The 20,564-nt window shown below is 41.9% G+C and overlaps 1 protein-coding gene across 2 annotated transcripts in view; it reads left to right on the plus strand.

Annotated features, from left to right (window-relative positions):
- The window catches only part of WWTR1 (WW domain containing transcription regulator 1), a 129,600-nt gene that overhangs the window by 81,683 nt on the left and 27,353 nt on the right, over nt 1-20,564 (plus strand). For both annotated transcript variants that reach the window (XM_068280738.1, XM_068280739.1), the window contains exon 2: nt 6,246-6,385. In XM_068280738.1, the coding sequence (XP_068136839.1) occupies nt 6,246-6,385 (140 nt within the window). The remainder of the gene's footprint in view (nt 1-6,245; nt 6,386-20,564) is intronic.

The raw sequence follows: 20,564 nt of genomic DNA on the forward strand, positions 1-20,564 counted from the left end.
TATGAGCGGTTTGATTCCAATCCGCTCAGCAAGGCGCTGCCTGTACCATTTGTGGGGCAATTTGCCTCAATGGAAGGTAAAGTGAAATCGCAAAATGCTTGAAAAAGCGCTGTGTATAGCGATTTCCCCAGCACTTCTATGAATAAATACATTGTATTTATTATTTTCCGGGTCAAAAAGTTAACTTCCTAACTTGCATCATAAAGTGAAAAAACAAATCGCGCTTAAAAAAGCGCTTTACAAAAAAACGCAATGCGCAGGTAAGTGCCAGGAGGCTCCAAAAATAATCACGCATAAAATCGCAAAACGCTGGCGTCAGCTATTGCACTTCTAGATGTGAACAAGGCCTTATTTTGCCAGGCATGACTGGGTCATGCCCAGAATTGGGTTTGGCACTACATAGCTCAACATACCATATACAGTATAAAAATATATTGCATATAAACAATATACAATACAGTGACAATACAGTATGTAGTGACTCAGGGAAGAAGTAGTACAGTGTAATTACATTGCCTGCCTTCATAGGTTAATCATAGCAGCAACTGAACCTATGGGGGGGCACTGGTGGATGGGAGCACGTGGATGGAGTTCAAGAGGTTGACAGCAGAGGGGAAGAAAGGATTCCTGTGTCTGGTGGAGTTGACCCGAAACCTCCTGCCTAATGGGTGCAGACTGAAGTAGCGGTGGGCTGTGTGAGAGGGATCGTGTGCGATCCTCAACACTCTAGAGTTGTAGGGGAAGTCGAGTGCAGGGAGAGGTTTCCTGATGATTTTCTCTGCTGATCTGATGACCCTTTATGAAGCTTGTGTCTCTCGCTGGCGGAGGAGCCAGCATACCAGACCAGTATGGAAGAGCAAAGGACTGATTCTGTGGGGGTGCAGTAGAATCTCAATAGAATAAGAGAAGCAGTGACAACTTCACAACTATGCTAGTGCTATGTATGCATTCTAGACTTTGCTCACCTGAAACAATCCTGTGTGATCACTTTAGATGACAGATTTCCAGTGATCACTGTATAGACATGTTTATTTGGATCTGTGTTGGGCAGTTTGTACTGTCCTATAGAGGGGGGGGGGTAAAGAGCTAAGCAGTAAGGATATTATATTAAGCCATTGTGGAGAAATGTAATAGCAGTCTGCCAAATTCTTCCACCTTGGCAAAAAGCTGAAGAAGAATGGACCACATTGCTAGTCTACAGCCTAGCAACACATTCTGATGCTATGGATGGTTGCTAGTCACTTGGAAGGTACAGCCATGACCAGCCGCCACTGCTGTGGTTTTGCCACATTTAGCTTTCACTGCTGTCAGATCTTCCATTCATGTTCCAACAGCTATAAACAAAACTAATAAGCAAAAAGAGCAGGGAGCTTATCTAGATGACATCGGCACTGATCCTTATCAGCAGACTGCTGTTTTTCTCACATCTTTTACACAGAGTACATGACTTTGAGGCATCATATAGATATTTGCACGGCATCTTTGTACTACATTGCTGTGGTGACGGACTATAGATACACAATATCAGCAACCGTTCAAGTGAAATATCCACATCTTGACTTCAAGATTGGTTTGGTTTTTTTTGTACCAACACTTCATAGGTGACCATCAAGCTTCTTAGACATCAGTTTGTGGATGGTTGTCCATTACAAGAGGAATTAAGAAGGTGTTTATGTACCTTGCCCTCAGGCAGCAATGTAATCAGTATCATACAATACTATGATTCCTCCTTTGAGGGGATGTGAATAACAACATTGTATGGGGAAATCTATGGAACTGTTGTACAGTGGCATGTTTATGAGCTAATCCAGCGGAAATATGAACATTGTTAGAATAGGATGCTTAAACTATGTGTTGAGGTTTTGTTTTAGGAGATTGGCTTTAGATACTTTTTATATATCCTGTTTTTGATAATAAAAATGGGTTTACTTTTACCAGTTTGAGAACTTAGTGCATTTATTTGCAATTGTTTTCAACGGTTGATTTTGTAATAATGCCCCCATCCTTGATGCCAGTTCTGGTTAAGCAAAAGTTGAAAGCATTCCACCAAATTCCCTTGTTATTTTGGAATAGTTTATGGTCAGCCTCAGTGTCTTTCAATTTTAGTTTCTTGGATTTCTTTCTTTTTTTTTTTTTTGCATTTTAAAAAAAATTAATTATGAGAACATGAGTATTGATATACTTCAGCAAACGTTAAACTTTTTTTTTTGTCCAGGAACCTTTCATGTCCCCTGGACTATTATTATAGAATTGTGTTTATTATTTTTATGTTCTTGTCTCTTGTGTTTATGTTGCTCTAGTTCAGTCATGCACTATGCTATGTCTCTGTCAGGATATTTATGTGGGCAGGAGACAGAAAACGCACACAAAATGAGTGGAGATGCAGAACACTGCAGAAGATGGCCTGATACCCTCAGGACATGTTTCTTTCAAGCAGCACACAACATCTGATTTTGTACAACAATCTTGGAGGTTTTTGTTTTTTCCTTAGCTATTTACTTGGCTAACCTTGTATTGAGACTACACTTCACCCAGTGTTTTGTTATCTTTCATTCAGGCTGCCAGAATAGCCGGTTTTTCATCATGTCCTGGAGGTGCGGGCGGGTAGGGTTGAGTTTCCTTCTTTTCATGAGGTGAATGTTTGCACTTGGGTGCCCCAGTCAGCATTTCCCAGCACCTGCTTTTGCATTGGTGAAGTAACCTCCTGCTGGTCTAGGTGTGTTTACAGGTCTTCTGAACTGAGCACAAGCTGATCAGACACTGAACATGCCCTGTCCTGTCACTGAAACAAGAGACCTATTGCTTCTTGCACAAGCCCTGATAAGACTCAGGGAAATTCGATTTGATTTCACCTCCTGAATCGCCTTTCCCCGTGTACTTTGGAGAAAAGACAATATTCTTAGTAAAATTAATGAATATTGACTCGGGAGTTTTTGAAGTGTTCAAAAAATCGATCAGAAAAGGATCAAAAATCAGATTGGATCTGTGAGAAATAATCGTTTCGACTCAGGGAAATTGCATAGTGTGTACCAGGCATGATTGCTAAAGTGTCCTTAAGTGTACTGATAATTGAGAAGATTAAGTTATTTTCAAAATATAGAGATTGTGTGGTGTTGCACAGAGGTTTTGTAGAATGATTGTTCCATTAAAGACCACTATTGTGAAAAAAACACATGTAAACACATACATATAAGATGTACATTTCTCCCTCAGCAAAATGCACTACAAATTACCTTTACAGTTGGCAGTAACAATCTGACAGGTTTTGGACTAGTATATCTCCTCATGGGGGTTCTCAGCATTTCCTTTATTCTTTAGAAAAGCACTCCTAAAGGATCTATACAGAGATACCAACCTCTGTCCCCTGTACCTCCCCTGTGCCTCCAATGTCCCCCTCTATGTCACCTTTGTTTCCCTCTGCCTTCATTGTCCCCCTCTGAGCCCCCCCCCCCCACACACACACACACTGTGTTACCTCTATCCTTGTTCCCTCAGTGTCTCCCTCTGTGCCACCTCTGCCCCCCACTGTATCACCTCTGTCCCCCTATTCCCTCAGTGCCTCCACTGTGTACCTCTGCCTCCGCCGTATCACTCTGTACCACCTCTGATCCCTGTCCCCCTATGTGCCTCCTTCTGTCCCCCTGTATACAGTGCTAGATCACAGGTTTGCTTTAAAATATGTAAAATGTTTATGCAGAACTTTGAACTCTCTATATAGTATAGTGTAAATAGTGTATCGCAGAAAAATGTCATTTTACAGAGTTTAAAAAACATTTTTCTTTGAATTTCTTTGATATTGATTTTGTCAAAAATCTAAAAGGCCTGTTTGAAAAAAAAATGTTTGACTTATTTCCGTTTTCATGCCATTTATATGTTGGGTGTTCATAAGTCGGGGACTACTTGTACTTAGTATGGGAAACCTGGACAGTTGCTTTTCTACAGGATTTATGAATCTGTTCCAATTCCTCTTTTTTTTCCCGTTCAGCAATAAAATGTGCTGCTGAGTATTACTTCCCCCTGGGGAGCGTCCAATAATTGGAACCTGTTAGCACAACACAGTCTTGAGCAGCCATAATACTTTCATGTTATTGCCTTGTCACTGTGCACATGTACAGCTCTCTGATAGGGAAATGCTAATGTAGTAGTGTATAGCTCTATTACCACGCTTGGTGTTCTGAATGACACATCACTTAGCCAACTACAGTATAAATAGGTTTCCCAACCTCTGCCTGTGCATCTGCTGCATGGAGTGGGTGTCTCAGTGGGGAGTGCAATCAATGAGTCAGGCCTTCAGAAGATAGAGTTTTGTGATTTGTTCTTCTCTGACTTTAGGCAGAATGCGGTCATGCTTTGATGCAACTGAGTCATAATATCTTCTCCTTCCTCACAGTGACAAAAGCCCCTATCCTGGCACCAGTAGCCATTCCACTGGCTGTCTGACTCCCTGCTCCTGTTATGTGTCATTTAAATGTGTTTGCATAACAAAAGAACAAGACAACTGTTGGCTTCATCTCACTCAATTCCTGGGGCATTGTGTACAGAGTGCAGTGATGTATTCCAGAGTAAAGGTGCTGGTACACTTGTTCGAGTTTCAAATATAATGAAAAGTGGGGAAACAGCTTGGGGGCCAAATTTAAAGGGCACTGTGGGTCAGATTTAGCTCTTGGATTAGCGTTTGACATGCATGTCTGAGGCCGGCTTCTGACTGCATATTGGCGGCAGCGTTGACGTGCTGTGCCCGCACCGCCAAAAACAGGCCTTCGGGGATTACCGCGTTAGTATGCGGTAACCCCTGTCTGACAGCTGTCCAAACAGGAAGTGATGCTTGCTTGTGCTCACTTCCTGTTTTTGGGACATGGGTGAAGTGTATTGTTAAAACATGCTTGTGCACTGCACCGTTGCCGCCATCGTTTTTAAAAATCCATGTGTCGCCATAGACTTACATGACTCCTGACCAATCTCAGATTGCCGCAAGCCGCTGCAGGTGCCGCACGGTAACCCGAGTATTTACTAGCGTTAAATGAGGCACTTCCAGTGCACCGCAGGCAATGTGATTCAACCCATACTTACATTGCCCTGCGGTAGCAGTATGGTAAAATGCCGCAACGCCCCAGTGTGAAAGGGGCCTGAGGCATTACATTGTGCTATATCTATTTTCTTATTACTGAAATTACTAGCAGCTCACAGGTACAGAGTGGATAACATCTGCCTGTATTCTCTGTATCCTGAAAGAAACACATTTTAGTGGTTACAGGGCAGGAGTGCTTGTGCTGATGGGTGGTACCACAGGAATGTGGAAATGTATACAGTGTCTGAAGCTACCAAGGGTATTTTATTACCTGTGGGGAAAACCATTTTAGAAAAGAAACGTGTGACACGTCTTCACAGAAGAAAAGAGAAAAACAAAACACTTGTTTATGTAGGGAATTCATTTTATATCGCATACTATTACGGTATATGCCTTGATAGAAATAGTGAAAGCAGATGACATTTGGCTATGAGTAATTACTTATGGATTAATTCACCTACTGGTATCTCATATCCATTATGCTGGGTACACACGGTGCAGTTTCTCGTCTGATCGCTGTGTAATCTGACAGGAAGTTGCATTGTGTGTACATGTCCAAACGCCTCCTGATTGATAACAGGAACGATTTTCCCATGATAACGTAGGGAAATGTATCCCGTTAACGAACGGGGGCAGATTGTACATGATGGAAATAATCGTTCCGATTTCCGTCGATCTGGCGGTAAATAGCATTGTGTGTACCCAGTATAAGGGGCTCTGATAATAACAAGATATCAGCAAGTTGACATGAAACACTTTAATCGTCAACTTCTAATTTATTTCTGTCTTATCTAGTAGGCCTGAACGATTTCTGGGTCTTTCTCTTGCCCCCTTTGTGTCTTTGTGCCCGCTCTGTTTCTCTCTGTGTCTCTCTGTGCCTCCTCTGTCCCCCAAGCTGCATCAGTTCTGGACATAGCTTCTAATGCGCGGAATACTTTCTGTATGTCATGTGACATACAGGAACCCGGAGTTTTGCCAAGCACACTTCTTCAAACTTCCCCCATGTGGAAATGACGTGATCGCGATAATTGCCGATTTGACGATTCCGAAATTGTGATCTTGGTGATCGCGATTTCGATTTAAATTCGATTTATCTTTCAGGCCTATTATCTAGCTATGGTGAGCAGTTGTTTATAAATCTAGTGTTATTTATAACAATGTTTCTTTTTCATTACAGCCACATGGAGAAAATTACAACATGGCAAGACCCACGGAAGACAATGCAACAACAGCCAATGGCTCATCTGAACCACCATCCTGTTACCACCTCCACCCCTCTTAGCCAAAGGTCACTGGCGATGTCCCAACCCAATCTTGGTATGTGTTCTTTGTTTGTTTTATGCTAAAGAGGTTTTGGTTTTTATTTATAAGTTTTACACCAGGACCGTTTTAGTTATTCTTTTGACAAAGGCTCCTATGCTTCACATAATTGTGCTTAGTAAGCGTTTATCTTACTATAGTGAAACTGAATAAGGCTCTAGTAATGCATCTGCCTACCCTACCAGAGGTGGGAGAATTTGGACTCTTGGCATCCAGCTTTTATCCTGCAACCCCACCACACATGTCTTGGCCTTGACAAGTCTATTCATGAAGCTCCTTAAAGGGTCATACAGATCTTGGTCTTTCTTAGAACCATCATTTATGATTATTTCAGGTAACAGTCTGTACAGCAGCCACTGACAGTAGTCCATACTGCACTTCTGTCCTATGGAGTCAGCATGGTGAGAAGAAGCAGGAGGCCCTTTAATGCTCTCAACAACAAAGCAATTGTCTAAAGAAAAAAATCCAAGTGGACTGCTGTTCATCCAAGCCATTCTGGGCATAGAGGGCTGAGGCCTGTAGAGAAACTGGACTGTCATTCATTTCAGTAATATAATTTGTAGATCACTGAATAAGACTCATTTCTCCCAAGATGGAGATCATAAGGTGGGTCTACAAGTCTGGTCTGGATTTACTGAAACATCTCTGCTAACAGGTGGTAAAATGTACAACCCATGCCTAGGTCATATCAGACCATCATGAGTTTTGCAAATTGAGCTGTAAGAAGCTTGTTCTCTAAAGCTCTGTACACACGGTAGACCATGGTCATTGTAAAATGAGCGTTCTCTGTCTGTTAGCAATGAGTGAACAGTAGTGGCTGTATAGTTTACTGGTTACGGGCACCTCGTTTGACTTGGGAGACCAGGGTTCAAATCCTGGCTAGGGTCAGTACCTATTCAGTAAGGAGTTAAAGGCAAGACTCCCTAACACCGCAGGGTGTCCTCTTGAGCGCTTTGAGTCCGACAGGAGAAATGCGCTATACAAAAGTTCAGATTATTATATTGGCACACATTTTAATTCAGTGATTGCACAATAATGCTTTCATGTAACAATAATATACCCACAATCTCTAAGATCCCAAATACCCAATGCACCAAAATCACCTGACCAGAACTTCTAGCTGAGATTTACGGTACCAGGGGTGGTTGTTAACTGATCTGTAGTGTAATGGATAACTAGTTGTACGGATTATTTTTCCGTAGGCTCCTTTCAGCTTACATTTGGCACGTTGTGTATATGAAAGACTTTCTGAGAAAGACTTGGCTATAGGCTGTTGCAAGAGAGTAGCTTAACAAGTCTATGGCTTGCTCTTGCCTGTAGGTTTCCAATAGTCAAATGTCACATACCTAAGCACATATAAATTCCATGTTGTGAGAGGGCCAAAGCACGCCACGCCAACGTCCTAGTAGACTTTTCAAGAGAATAATGTGAAAAGCAGAGCGAGTTAAAAGTTCTTTTTGGCTGGCACCCCAGAGTCCAATTTGAAGTGTTCCATCTTGAAAGAAATGGCAGTCTACACCTATGTCTCTATCCTTTCATTCTCTTCCTAGTCTCAGAATTAAAATATATCTTTCTTTTGAAGACCTGCCATCTGCTGGCTCAAAATTCTAAGCATCCCAAGACTGATCCCGAGCTTCTATGTTTAATCAGGAACATATGTTCTTCTTGCTGAAATTCTTATTTATAACATGGAAAGTTGAGTGTGCTTTGTGTCTTCGGCTCCCCTGCCTTGCACCATATTTTGGCTTTGTTTGCATATACAAAAAGCACTTCTAAACACTTTCATATTATTTTGATAAAAGTGACTAAGCAATACCACATCCTAGCATGACTGTGAGCAAATAAAAACCTCAGGGGAGAGATCGCTTAATCTTCAAATATTTTACCCCGTGCCGCAAGTTCTGCTTTGTTTCCATTCATTTGCTTGTTTTTAGTGCGAGCCGCTCACAACACCAAGTGTTTATTCCGAACGCCATCTGTTCAAAATTAGGCAATGTTAATTCTGGAAAACAATAATGACTCAATGTGATGCGTAATGTGTTCTGTTTCATTTGGTGCCTTCCTAACCCATGGCTGGAATGCCAGATTAAGTGACGTTTGCGTTTGAAACCGGGCTGTTTAGCAATGTGATATAGGATACTGTGATCCAAAAGGGTTTTTTTTGGGTTGTTGGCTTGAGAAGAGAAGAGTTTGTTGAACAGCTGCTATCACACCTTGGATTTCATTATAATGAACAGCCGCAACAGGAGACTTGGCGAGTGGTCTGTTACAAAACTCAACTTTCAGTGCAGTTTCTAACTGTTTACATCAGTTGATCCTCATATCTAGGCTGGTGAATCTGTTTTACATTCCAGTGCAGGGCACTTCCAATGACTGATGGTAGGCTTCAACTTTAAATGGCCTGTTTTTTGGATACAGTCACATGAAAATCAAAACATTTTTAGTGCACTTTGTAAAAGCTTTACAACATGGCACTGATTTTCATAATTTAACTCAAAGCCCTAGTTCAGATTGATTTTTTAAAAGCATTTTTTTTAAAGTTTGCATGTAAGATTAAGGAGAACCTGTAAGGAAAAAAAAGAGCCCCTGCGTGTACTTACCTCAGGAGGGGGTAGCCTGTGGATCCTAATGAGGCTTTCCCAGTCCTCATGTGCAGCACCGATCCGGCACTGAGGACCCCAGACAGCAGCAGAGAACAGACACGATCGGGCTCGACCATTTCCGGCAGAGCCTGAGGGGGAAGATGGTACTGCACCTGCACTGGATCCCAAAGGTACGCCACGTGCTGCAGTTGCTTATGCGCATCCGCAGACGAACCTGTTGGTGGATTTTCGGGGGTGCCAGCGCTGGATTAGGGCTAGAAAAGAGGACAAGAAAGCCTCATTAGGATCCAGAGGCTTCCCTAACCAGAGTTAAGCACCCCCCAGGGTCTCTCTTACGGCCCTTTTCCACCAGCGCGTTTGCGCTGGCTGAATCGCAAAGACGCAAACCGCTAGCGATTTTACAATCGCTACGGTTTGCTTTTTAACATAGGAATCGCGGTAGGTCATTTCCACTACCGCAATTAGTTTTTTACGGGAACGTGAACGCGCGGCGGAGCGATATTTGCCGCGATTTTGCTATGCAGTGCATAGCATAGCAAAATCGCGGCCGCAAACGTCGGGGAATCGCCGGTAATTGCGATTCAGCAATCGCTAGCGTTCAGCGTGAACGCTAGCGACTGCTAGTGGAAAAGGGCCCTTATTTCCTTCCAGTGTCTCTTAAACTTGCAAAAATGAATATGAAGTCACATTTTGCAGCAGATCACAGGTGGTCAGCTCCTCACTGCACTGCGACATACGTGCTCCTCCTTCCACTCCCCTCCCAGGCCTGGCAGTCTGAACCTGGTCTTGTCCAAGTCACATAACCACTGAGACTCAGTAAGTATCACTAAGGGGTGGGTCTGACTAGGATCCCTGATGCAAACATGGGCACTGGGATCCTGTGCAACTGGTGAGTTCAGTAATTATTGTAAGACCATTTTAAATGCACATTTTTTATGCATTTAACATAGGGCTAAACATAATATTTACCGGTATTTTTTTGCCATTGTGATAGACTTTATTGTGAGAAAATAATAGTGAAATCAAGTCAAATGACAAAATACACTGCTATGAAGTATACAAGAAAAAAATTCAGTTGAGGTGCCTATCTATTTATTATTATTTTTTATTTATATAGCGCCAACATCTTTCGTAGCGCTGTACATAGTACAAACAAATAATGGGGAACAAATATACATAAGAAATACAAGACACTGTACAGTCATGCCATTGAATACAATAAATACAGATACATACATAGTTGATATGTAGTTGGTACATGTACATATGTTAAAATTACAGCAGTATGAGAAACACTAGGGGGAGGTCCCTGCCCTTGTGAGCTTACAATCTATTCATATAGCTAATAGCTTTATATTTAAAGCGGATCCGAGATGAAAAATTAACTATAACAAGTAACTTGTCTATATATCTTATCTAAAGTTTAGATAGTTTACACAGCAAATCTTGCTGCAAACAGCTTTAATAGAATATGATCATTTCTTCCTGTGATACAATGACAGCAGCCATGTTGTTTGTAAACATTACACAGAGGCAGGCTAATCTGCATCTTGAGCACCTAGCCTGTGAAAAAAAACCTAATCCCCTCTCCTCCCCTCTGCCTCTGAAATCAATGGCTAGTAACACCTCCTCCTGCCCAGACTGAGCTCCCATGAGCCCTTGCTACTGCCAAGGCTCTCTGAAAACATGTGGGTGTGGCTTGTTTAGTTTGTAGGGAATAGGGAATTAGAGTATTAAAACAAAAAAGTATTTAGCTTGAGGAATGCCCTATAAACAATAGGAAAGGAACACAATTATGCAATGAGTAAAAGTTCACCTCGGATCCACTTTACTCATTAAAAAAAAATAGTTGTTATTGCATTAGTTTAAATTACCTTTTGCAGTATTCCATCGGTGTCCGCCTCCTCTTTAGCTGACATCAAGGTCCCTGCTCACTTTGCCCCATCCACCTGACACTGGCCATGAAACCATGGGAGTCCATCATTGACGTTTTCCATGTTACAGGAGAAAGGATGCACTGGTTCTCTCCTCTGGAACCACAATAGCCCACTGCAGACTGACAGCCACGAGTTCAATTGGATAGGCATTCTGTAGGAGGCGTGGTTTTACCAGACAAAACAGTCACTTCCTTTCTCATGTCACATGACCTTTGACACTGCAATGGCCACATGCGTTTGTGTCACTGCAAGGGGTTGGGCTAAGATAGAGGAGGGAGTGTCGAGGACATCAGTGGAAGATGAAAACTTTAAAGAAACTGTTTCAAAAATAAGTTTGAAATGCCAAACCATCATCTTTTACATTAAAATGTTTATATGCATCGAACATAAAATATATATATATATATATATATATATATATATATATATATATATATATATATATATTTTATATATATATATATATATATATATATATATATATATATATATATATATATATATATATATATATAAAACTTGAATAAAAAGCATACCTGTAGTGGGACTTACAGTGTACCCAAGGCTAAATGTGACACAATGAGATAAAAATGTGTGCTTATTAATAGCCAGGCTGTTTTACTTGATTTATTTTTCTGCGTGAAAGAGTTAATTATTAGGCATGGAAGTGACAGTTTCTGTCTTGTCTGTACCTTGTCAAGAATACAGTAAACATCACTGATAAGCTAATTACAACCATAGAAGTTTTCCTGACAGAATATAACTTATGAGAGAAGAGGCGATTGAAAAAGGTTAATAATTCATGTATTTTCATTTAGGGACGCTTAATAGGCTGCCACTGAGCAGAAACAACAAAACATTCAATCTACTTTGTAAATGTTTACATATAAAAAAAACAACCATGAGGTATCTAAAAAAAACATTTTTAGGAGTAGGAGGATAAATACAATTGTTTATCTCTCAGTTTATTTTCACCTTGGGTTCACTTTAAATAAAGTGTGGGGTTAGTAGAGTTGAATTGTCCGTCCTAACACGTGATATTATTTACTGATGAGAACGATAGAGACAGTGGTGTAATGTACCTGATACCCTTTTTATTGGAAATGAAACAGTCAGGAAACCCCAAAACAATGAGCAGTTTCAGTAATCGCTCCTGAAAGTTATAAACACAAGCTCCAGACCTTTCCATATCCTGTTGCGAGGAGGGGGGGAATGTCCTATTGTTTCGAGAGGATATCATGGAATAACTGTATGCTGGCTTCACAGATCAGTAGACGACGATGGAAAGTCTCCGTTTTGTTTTTCACCTTTTAACACATCCTTTCCACAACAACTTGCCAATTTAGATTAGATTTTGCTTGCCGCATAGGTTTTTCCATGTGTTCAGGCACTTCAGCAGATGCCAACCACATCAGGTCTGCAGTAACTCAGTACAGCACATGCCTTGTGCACAAAGCAACCATAGACACTACATCCTTCAAGCTCTATGCAGATAAAAAAAATATACAACAATCCTTTAGACTCACTACCAAAGGTCTAAAAAACCAATGCTGAAAATAGGAATAGAAGGAACAATTTATGTTTACTAGACCTACCTGAGGGAGCCGAAAGCCAAGATGTAGCGACATATGTTGAAAACCTCCTAAAGGATATATTCCCGGCTACCACGTTCTCCCCTCACTTTGTGGTGGAAACAGCACTAAAGGTCTAAAAAGAAAAAATTGCCACAATCTAAAATTGTTATCTAAAATTATATATTTCAGACAGCGGGTGCAGTGGGCATGTGACCATTGTCATTTTCACATCTAATGTTATGTTTGGTTTATGAATTCATTGTGGTATGCATGGCTAGGGGTTTGGTGGGGGCGTGGTTAGAGGTGTGGCAGGGGTGTGTCTTAAAGGTGTCCCTCTTTCTTATCTTAAAAATTTGGTAAGTACTTAGTTCAGAGGAGAACCAGAAATTCTTCATGCCCAGAGCTCCTCTTAATCGTATACCAAGTAGTGATGTTAGGCCCCATTCACACTTGCGGTTGTTTGCCAAACGGACCGGATGACCTGACCGGATCCGGACCGGATCCGGATCGGAACCGTACGGTTCTGATCCGGATCCGATCCGGATCCGGTCAGGTTGCATCAGGTGTCCATCAGGATGCGATCCGGATCCGTTTGGCAAAAGTAACGTTAAAAACAAAAAAAATGTTGGGCTCTGGGAGGTCAGCAGAAGGGGGACCTGTGGAATCAGGCCCTCTGCTGTTTAGCACTCACCTCCACCTGCGACATGCTGCCAACATCTCCGGATCCGGATCCAGCTGTGCTGCTCCACTCCAAAATGCTTGCCCATGTGTCCCCATCCAATATCGCCGCAACAATCCCCATAGGAAGTGGGGTAGAACATCCGGATTTCTCAGCCAGTGTGTTGTGCGCTCTCCGGTTCCCATTGGTTTGTATTGGCCGGATGGTGCAGTCCGGCTCCGCCCCGGATACGGCTGCCGGAGGAGCCGGATGAAAAAATAGCGCATGTTGGAACGGAGGCCGGAGTCCGGATCCGGTCCGGCCGCATGTGAACGGACGCATAGGCTTTCATTGCTATGCCGTGCGTCCGTTCCGTCCGTTCTGCAAGCGGTGCGGCTCCGGCACGGCGATTCCGGAGGGCCACCGCAAGTGTGAACCGGGCCTTATGCTTACTTTAGTTAGTGGGCTTAAACCATGTGGTGTCTCCCTCTTGTCTTTAATCCCGACTCTGAGTGGTCTGAAGGGAAAGTTTGGAGTAAAGGAATATAGTATATAGGCACACCCAGGGGCATGACAGATGTGCATGCAGAGGTTGCCACGGCGCCCACCTGCAGACACTGCACTACAGTAACTTTTAGGCCTCTTGCACACTGCAAGCAATTCAGATTCAGATTCCGCTTTTTAATCTGTTTTTACTTCAGATTCAGATTCAGATTTGCAGTTTGCTCCTTGCACACTGCAAATCTGAATCTGAATCGGAGGTAAAAACTGATTAAAAAGCGGAATCTGAATCTGAATTTCTTGCAGTGTGCAAGAGGCCTTAGGCTCCCTGCACACTGCATGCGATTCCGCTTTTTAATCGGTTTTTACATCCGATTCCGATTTTTAATCTTTACTGCAAGCTGCATTTTTTTTAGCCGTTTTTCTGTTGAATGTTTTCAGGGAGAATCGGAAACAGAATCGGAATCGTAAAACGGATTTGCAGTGTGCATGGGAGCCTAAGGCAGGCACCTTATTGATATTGCGTCTGATATGTGATATTGCGTCTGCTTTTCATTCTTCCATCATATTTCAATGTGTTCAGGTTTTTCATGCGCAATTTTTTATTTTAATTTGAGATTTTGCAGCAAAAAGCAATACAATTGTAACTGCACATTGTATGTGGAAAAAAAGGTTTGTTTGATATTTTTTTTATCGTGGAGAATGCGAATAAATGCAAAAAAGACCCAATTCTCAAGTAGTCCATTGATTGGCACTGTATATGCCAGCGATTCTAATAAATGTGTTCCTTGCATATACTGGGATCACAGTGATAATGATCACCTCTGTTTGTGAATGTCATTAACAACCTGTTTGCCACTCCTGCTTACATCTGCAGCTGTTCCTGGGAACCAGGTTGTAGGGCACGGCCCAGTGTGTATATTACATATACAGTGCTGGGGGAGCAGTGAAAATATGCAGTGAGGCCTTTGTCTCCGTAGTTATGCCACCAGACACACCCAGACCATATGCAGAGCCATTTTAATATAGTTTACAGTGCCAATATATAAATACTTAGGAATAGCATCACAAATAAACATATAATAACTATCATAGACCCTGGCAAAGTGAGAAATGTCAAAATTGGCTTGCAAAGGAGGATATTTCTCTAACAGCAGTAATTTGTTCACACACAAGCACTCATATATGGAAATATACAAATATAAAATAACTAACATTCATGGGATGCAATATTTGACAGTTATTATTATTATTATTATTGCTTTATAACATATTCCATGGCGCTGATGCATAATAAAGCAAATATAAACAAAGTATAGTATTACCCAAAAGCAAACACTGCAATAATCAGCAGTCACCCAGGTAAGCAAATAGCCTGAGATAGCCCTGTTTGAGGAAATCCATTTCCCAAGGGGTGTGGAAGATGCCAGCACTGGCTTCCTTTTATTAGATTGTACTAGCCTGGCTACTGTTCTCTGCCTCTATGGGTGCATACACACATTCAACTTTGATAGGCCAATGATTGGCCATTTTTACCGCTTCTATGTAGTATGAGGGCTAAAAGATTTGGAATACTACGAACAGATTATGTAGGTAAGCTCTTATACTAAATGAAAGTGGTAAAATTGGCCAGTCATTGGCCAATCAAAATTGGATGTGTACTCTCCCTAAATCTTCTGAATCATGAGTGTCAGTTGACTGGCCTCTGGTGTTGCCTTGCATAAAGTGGATTATTTATAGACACGAGTACTTCAGTGGTTACTCTTCATTTTATTTGAACTGAAGCCATTTCTTATAATAGCAACAATACATCTTTTAGGAGTAGAGATGGCGGGAAGGTTTGTATTAGGAGTGGAGACTGGTAAGTTAGTGTTGGGTTTGTAGAGGGAGGTTAGTGTTAGGAGTGGTGGCGGGAAGGTTAGTGTTGAGAATGGAGAGGGGAAGGTTAGTGTTAGGAGTGGAGAGGGGAAGGTGTGTGTTAGGAGTGGAGGTGGGAAGGTTAGTGTTAGGAGTGGTGAATGGAAGGTTTGTGTTAGGAGTGAAGAGAGGAAGGTTTGTGTTAGGAGTGAAGAGGGAAAGGTTTGTGTTAGGAGTGGAGAGGGAAAGGTTTGTGTTAGGAGTGGAGAGGGAAAGGTTTGTGTTAGGAGTGGAGAGGGGAAGGGTTGTGTTAACAGTGGAGAGGGAAAGGTTTGTGTTAGCAGTGGAGAGGGAAAGGTTTGTGTTAGGAGTGGAGAGGGGAAGGTTTGTGTTAGCAGTGGAGACGGAAAGGTTTGTGTTAGGAGTGAAGAGAGGAAGGTTTGTGTTAGGAGTGAAGAGAGGAAGGTTTGTGTTAGGAGTGGAGGCGGGAAGGTTAGTGTTGAGAATGGAGAGGGGAAGGTTAGTGTTGAGAATGGAGAGGGGAAGGTTAGTGTTAGGAGTGAAGGTGGGAAGGTTAGTGTTAGGAGTGGTGAATGGAAGGTTTGTGTTAGGAGTGAAGAGGGAAAGGTTTGTGTTAGGAGTGGAGAGGGGAAGGTTTGTGTTAGGAGTGGAGGTGGGAAGGTTAGTGTTAGGAATGGTGAATGGAAGGTTTGTGTTAGGAGTGGAGAGTGGAAGGTTTGTGTTAGGAGTGAAGAGAGGAAGGTTTGTGTTAGGAGTGAAGAGGGAAAGGTTTGTGTTAGGAGTGAAGAGAGGAAGGTTTGTGTTAGGAGTGAAGAGAGGAAGGTTTGTGTTAGGAGTGGAGAGTGGAAGGTTTGTGTTAGGAGTGGAGAGTGGAAGGTTTGTGTTAGGAGTGGAGAGGGGAAGGTTTGTGTTAGCAGTGGAGAGGAAAAGGTTTGTGTTAGGAGTGGAGAGGGGAAGGTTTGTGTTAGCAGTGGAGACGGAAAGGTTTGTGTTAGGAGTGAAGAGAGGAAGGTTTGTGTTAGGAGTGGAGAGGGGAAGGTTTGTGTTAGCAGTGGAGAGGGAAAGGTTTGTGTTAGGAGTGAAGAGGGGAAGATTAGTGTTAGGAGTGGTGAATGGAAGGTTGGTGTTAGGAGTGGAGAGGGAAAGGTTTGTGTTAGGAGTGGAGAGGGAAAAGTTTGTGTTAGGAGTGAAGAGGGGAAGATTAGTGTTAGGAGTGGTGAATGGAAGGTTGGTGTTAGGAGTGGAGAGGGAAAGGTTTGTGTTAGGAGTGGAGAGGGAAAAGTTTGTGTTAGGAGTGGAGAGGGGAAGGTTTGTGTTAGGAGTGAAGAGGGGAAGATTAGTGTTAGGAGTGGTGAATGGAAGGTTAGTGTTAGGAGTGTAGGTGAGAAGGTGGAAACAGGAAAGTTAGTATTAGGTTTCTAGAGGGAGGTTAGTGTTAGGCATTAAGAGGGGGGGATTTTAGTGCTGGAATAGGAAAATGTATAGAAATATTGCAAATATAATTAGCAGTACAGTAATATTATGCACCACAAAATCATAGCAACAATAAGGAATGTACAGGTTGACCCATGGAGACACCTGGATGTATTTTAGGCCAATGTTTATTCTAGGCATGCTAACAAGCTCCAGTTCCTTTCTCCACAATGAACACAAGGAATAACTGCTACACTCCAGCAATAGACAGAGCTGGACCTTAGGCAGCCTAGGCAAAGGAACAGATAAGAGAAAAGAAGGGGGTCCGCTTCTATGTCTTCAAGAATTTATTAAGGACTTATCCCCAAACAGCAATAGGACATACAAAAGCTGACATGTTTCGGACCTATACTTGGTCCTTAATCATAGCAACATTTTACAGCTCAAACACACAGTTTTAAAATGGAAAGTAGGGGAGGGGTTAGCACCGTTCCACCCAAAAGGAGGGAGGGACGGGCCGACACCCGCCCCCACAAGCCAATATCTCATAAAAAACAATGTGAAAATTGGTAAAGTCCTTAATAAATTCTTGAAGACATAGAAGCGGACCCCCTTCTTTTCTCTTATCCTTTCTCCACACACAGTATCACAGTTCCTATTATCTGGTAACTCCTTTGCTGGGCATTGACTCCTCAGTTTATCTATACATTAAAACTGAAAGCAAAATGTGATTGGCATTAGTGAGAGACAACACTTTCCCTCCATGCTTGTGTGTGAGAGTGAGCAGTTTTGTGCTTTGGATTTGTTTCTGTGGTCCCCTGAGGCAGTCTACACTCATAGAAAGGTCTCTGTATATAGCACAGAAATGAGGAAGAAGCCACACCTACACTGAAAAGCTGGATCGCAGTGTGTAATCCAGTATGTAATCTATGCTTAGAGGAAAATTACCACGTTTTTTGATTCACTAAGTAGTTTAATCAACCCTGGGATTTAAAGTAGATCTCCAGGATTTTTCTTTAATGATATATCAACACGGCCCCAGCCATTACCGAGATGAGTTACAATAGAGCTGTTTTGAAATAGAAGATATAAAGGCTGTAATTACAAGCTGAAAATTGCGATTGTGTAAACACTGCACAGCGCCTCTTCAGTCACTGAAAGGGATGAGTAATCTCTGTGCAAAAATGCTGAAGGATGAATTGGCTCAGAAAGAGACGCTTTAACTTCCTCCTCTTGTGTCAAACTTAATATTAATTATTTATTTTTACTGTTTTTATCTGGCTGGGTGTTATTCTAATCTAGACCTTCACATTCAGATCACACTAAAAGGTCTCTAATGTGGTCAACCAGCATACTGTAACTATTAGCAACCCTGGTTACTAACGGCATGTTCATGGTAACACAGATCAGTCACAAGACAATGGCTGCAATGAAAGCTGTTGTTATCTTGTGTCTGACTAGTGTTTTTATACATGTTTGGGTAGCATCCAGGGAGCGTATATGGAAAAAAGGTGCCTGGAAAAAGATAGAATATCTGTAAAATTGCCAATATTCTACTACTTACCGGTAATTCCATTAGTAAAATATCGGTAATATTAACCCTCCCTCTACTAATGCCTTACCCTAAGACCTCCCTCTACCGATCCCTAACTCTAGACCTCCCTCTACTGATGCCTATGCCGAAAGCCTCCCTCTACCGATGCAAAGACTTCCCTCTACTGATGCCTATGCCTAAAGCCTCCCTCTACCAATGCAAAGACCTCCCTCTACCCATGCTTAACCCTAAGACCTCCCTCTACTGATGCATAACCCTAAAACCTTCTTCTACCGATGTCTAACCCTTAAGGGGCCCATACACTCAGCCAATTTTCTGGCCGACCGATCGATCCCGATCGATAGATCGATTGCAAATCGGTTGGCCAATCGACCGATCGATGGCCGATTTCGATCGATTTCGATGGATTTCCATCGAACTGGCAGGGTGGAAAATTTAGGTCGATCTGATGAGATTGCTTATCAGTTTGCATTGGCCTTAATGGAAATCTGATGGCAAAAAAATGCCATCAGATCGAATTTCAATAGATTTCAAACTGAAATCTATTGGAATTCTATCCTGGTAAAAAATGTTCTAAAAACGCATCAGATAGATCATCAGATGCATTTCTTATCTATCTGCTGCCAATCTGACGAGTGTATGGGCACCTTTAGACTTCTCTCTACTGATGCTTAACCCTAAGACCTCCCTCTACCGATGACTATCTTTAAGACCTCCCTCTATCAATGCCTAACCATAGACCTCCTTCTACCGATGCCTAACCCTAAAACCTCTCTTTACCAATGCCTACCCCTAAAAGACTGCTTGTGCAACCTTTTTTCCTGATACCTCCAGGGACACCAAAAGTCACGGTGCAGTCTGGCTGGCATGGTTTGTAAGACCAATCAATCAGGTTTTATTTCAGCAATTTCTGTGTAGGGATTGTTTATCTCCAGTATGCCTTGCAGGCTGGGTCCCATAGGAGTGCAGGACATGCCACCCCTTATGCAGCGCATGACCTTTTGGCATTCCTTCCACAGTGCTGGAAGATTCGGGAAGAGGAATTCTACAGTGGTCGAATGACTGCAGTTTTAAGTTAATATTTGTGGTATTTATATCTTTTAGAATGCCACTATGTGTGTGTGTGTGTGTGTGTGTGTGTGTGTGTGTGTGTGTGTGTGTGTGTGTGTGTGTGTGTGTGTGTGTGTGTGTGTGTGTGTGTGTGTGTGTTTGGGAGGGGCTGTAATTATATATTATTAAAAATGCCTGGAGATCTCAGGAAAAACACCACATGTCTAGTGTACCTCTCTCCATTAAATACAAATAAGAAATCTTCATACAAATACATTATTTTGCAGGAACAATATCTGTCCTACCTCTTGCTGTCCACCATGACCCTTCTAGCTAACTCTTTTTTGGCTGCTAGATACCATGGGCAATGTCCTTCCCTCCTCCTTGGCTGTATAGAGCTTAAAAGGAGCCTGAAATACAGAGACTGCCATTATTTCCTTATAAACAATGCCAGTTGCCTGGCAGTCATGCGGAGCTTAAAGAGACACTGAAGCGAAAAAAAATTATGATATAATGAATTGGTTGTGTAATAAAGATAATTACTAGAATTTTAGTAGTAAACAAAATATTCTAATATTTTTATTTTCAGTTATATCGTATTTTTTATAACATTGTATCATTCTCTAATATTTGCAGTTTAGACACTACTCAGCTTTCTAAATGGGTTCAAAAGTTCACTAGCCTGCTCTGGAAAATCTTCCCAGCAGAGGGAAAAAAAGATACATTGGCCTCAATTCACTAAACTTATCTCCTGTCTTTAATAACTCTTCTAGAGTTGTTACCATGGTGATAAGGCATGTAGTATTCAGGAAACATTTTACCTCAGGCAAGCCTAAAGTTAACTCTTCTGTCTTTAAATTAACTCTCCAATCCTTAAAATAACCCCAGAGTTAAAGACAGGCTGTTAATTAGCTGCATGTGAAAATATCTACCGAGGAGGTAAATTAACTACAGAGGAGATAAATTAACTACAGGAGAGGTAACTTAAAGAGACTCTGTAACAACAA

The sequence above is a fragment of the Hyperolius riggenbachi genome, chromosome 4, assembly GCF_040937935.1.
Source record: "Hyperolius riggenbachi isolate aHypRig1 chromosome 4, aHypRig1.pri, whole genome shotgun sequence".
Lineage (NCBI taxonomy): Eukaryota > Metazoa > Chordata > Amphibia > Anura > Hyperoliidae > Hyperolius > Hyperolius riggenbachi.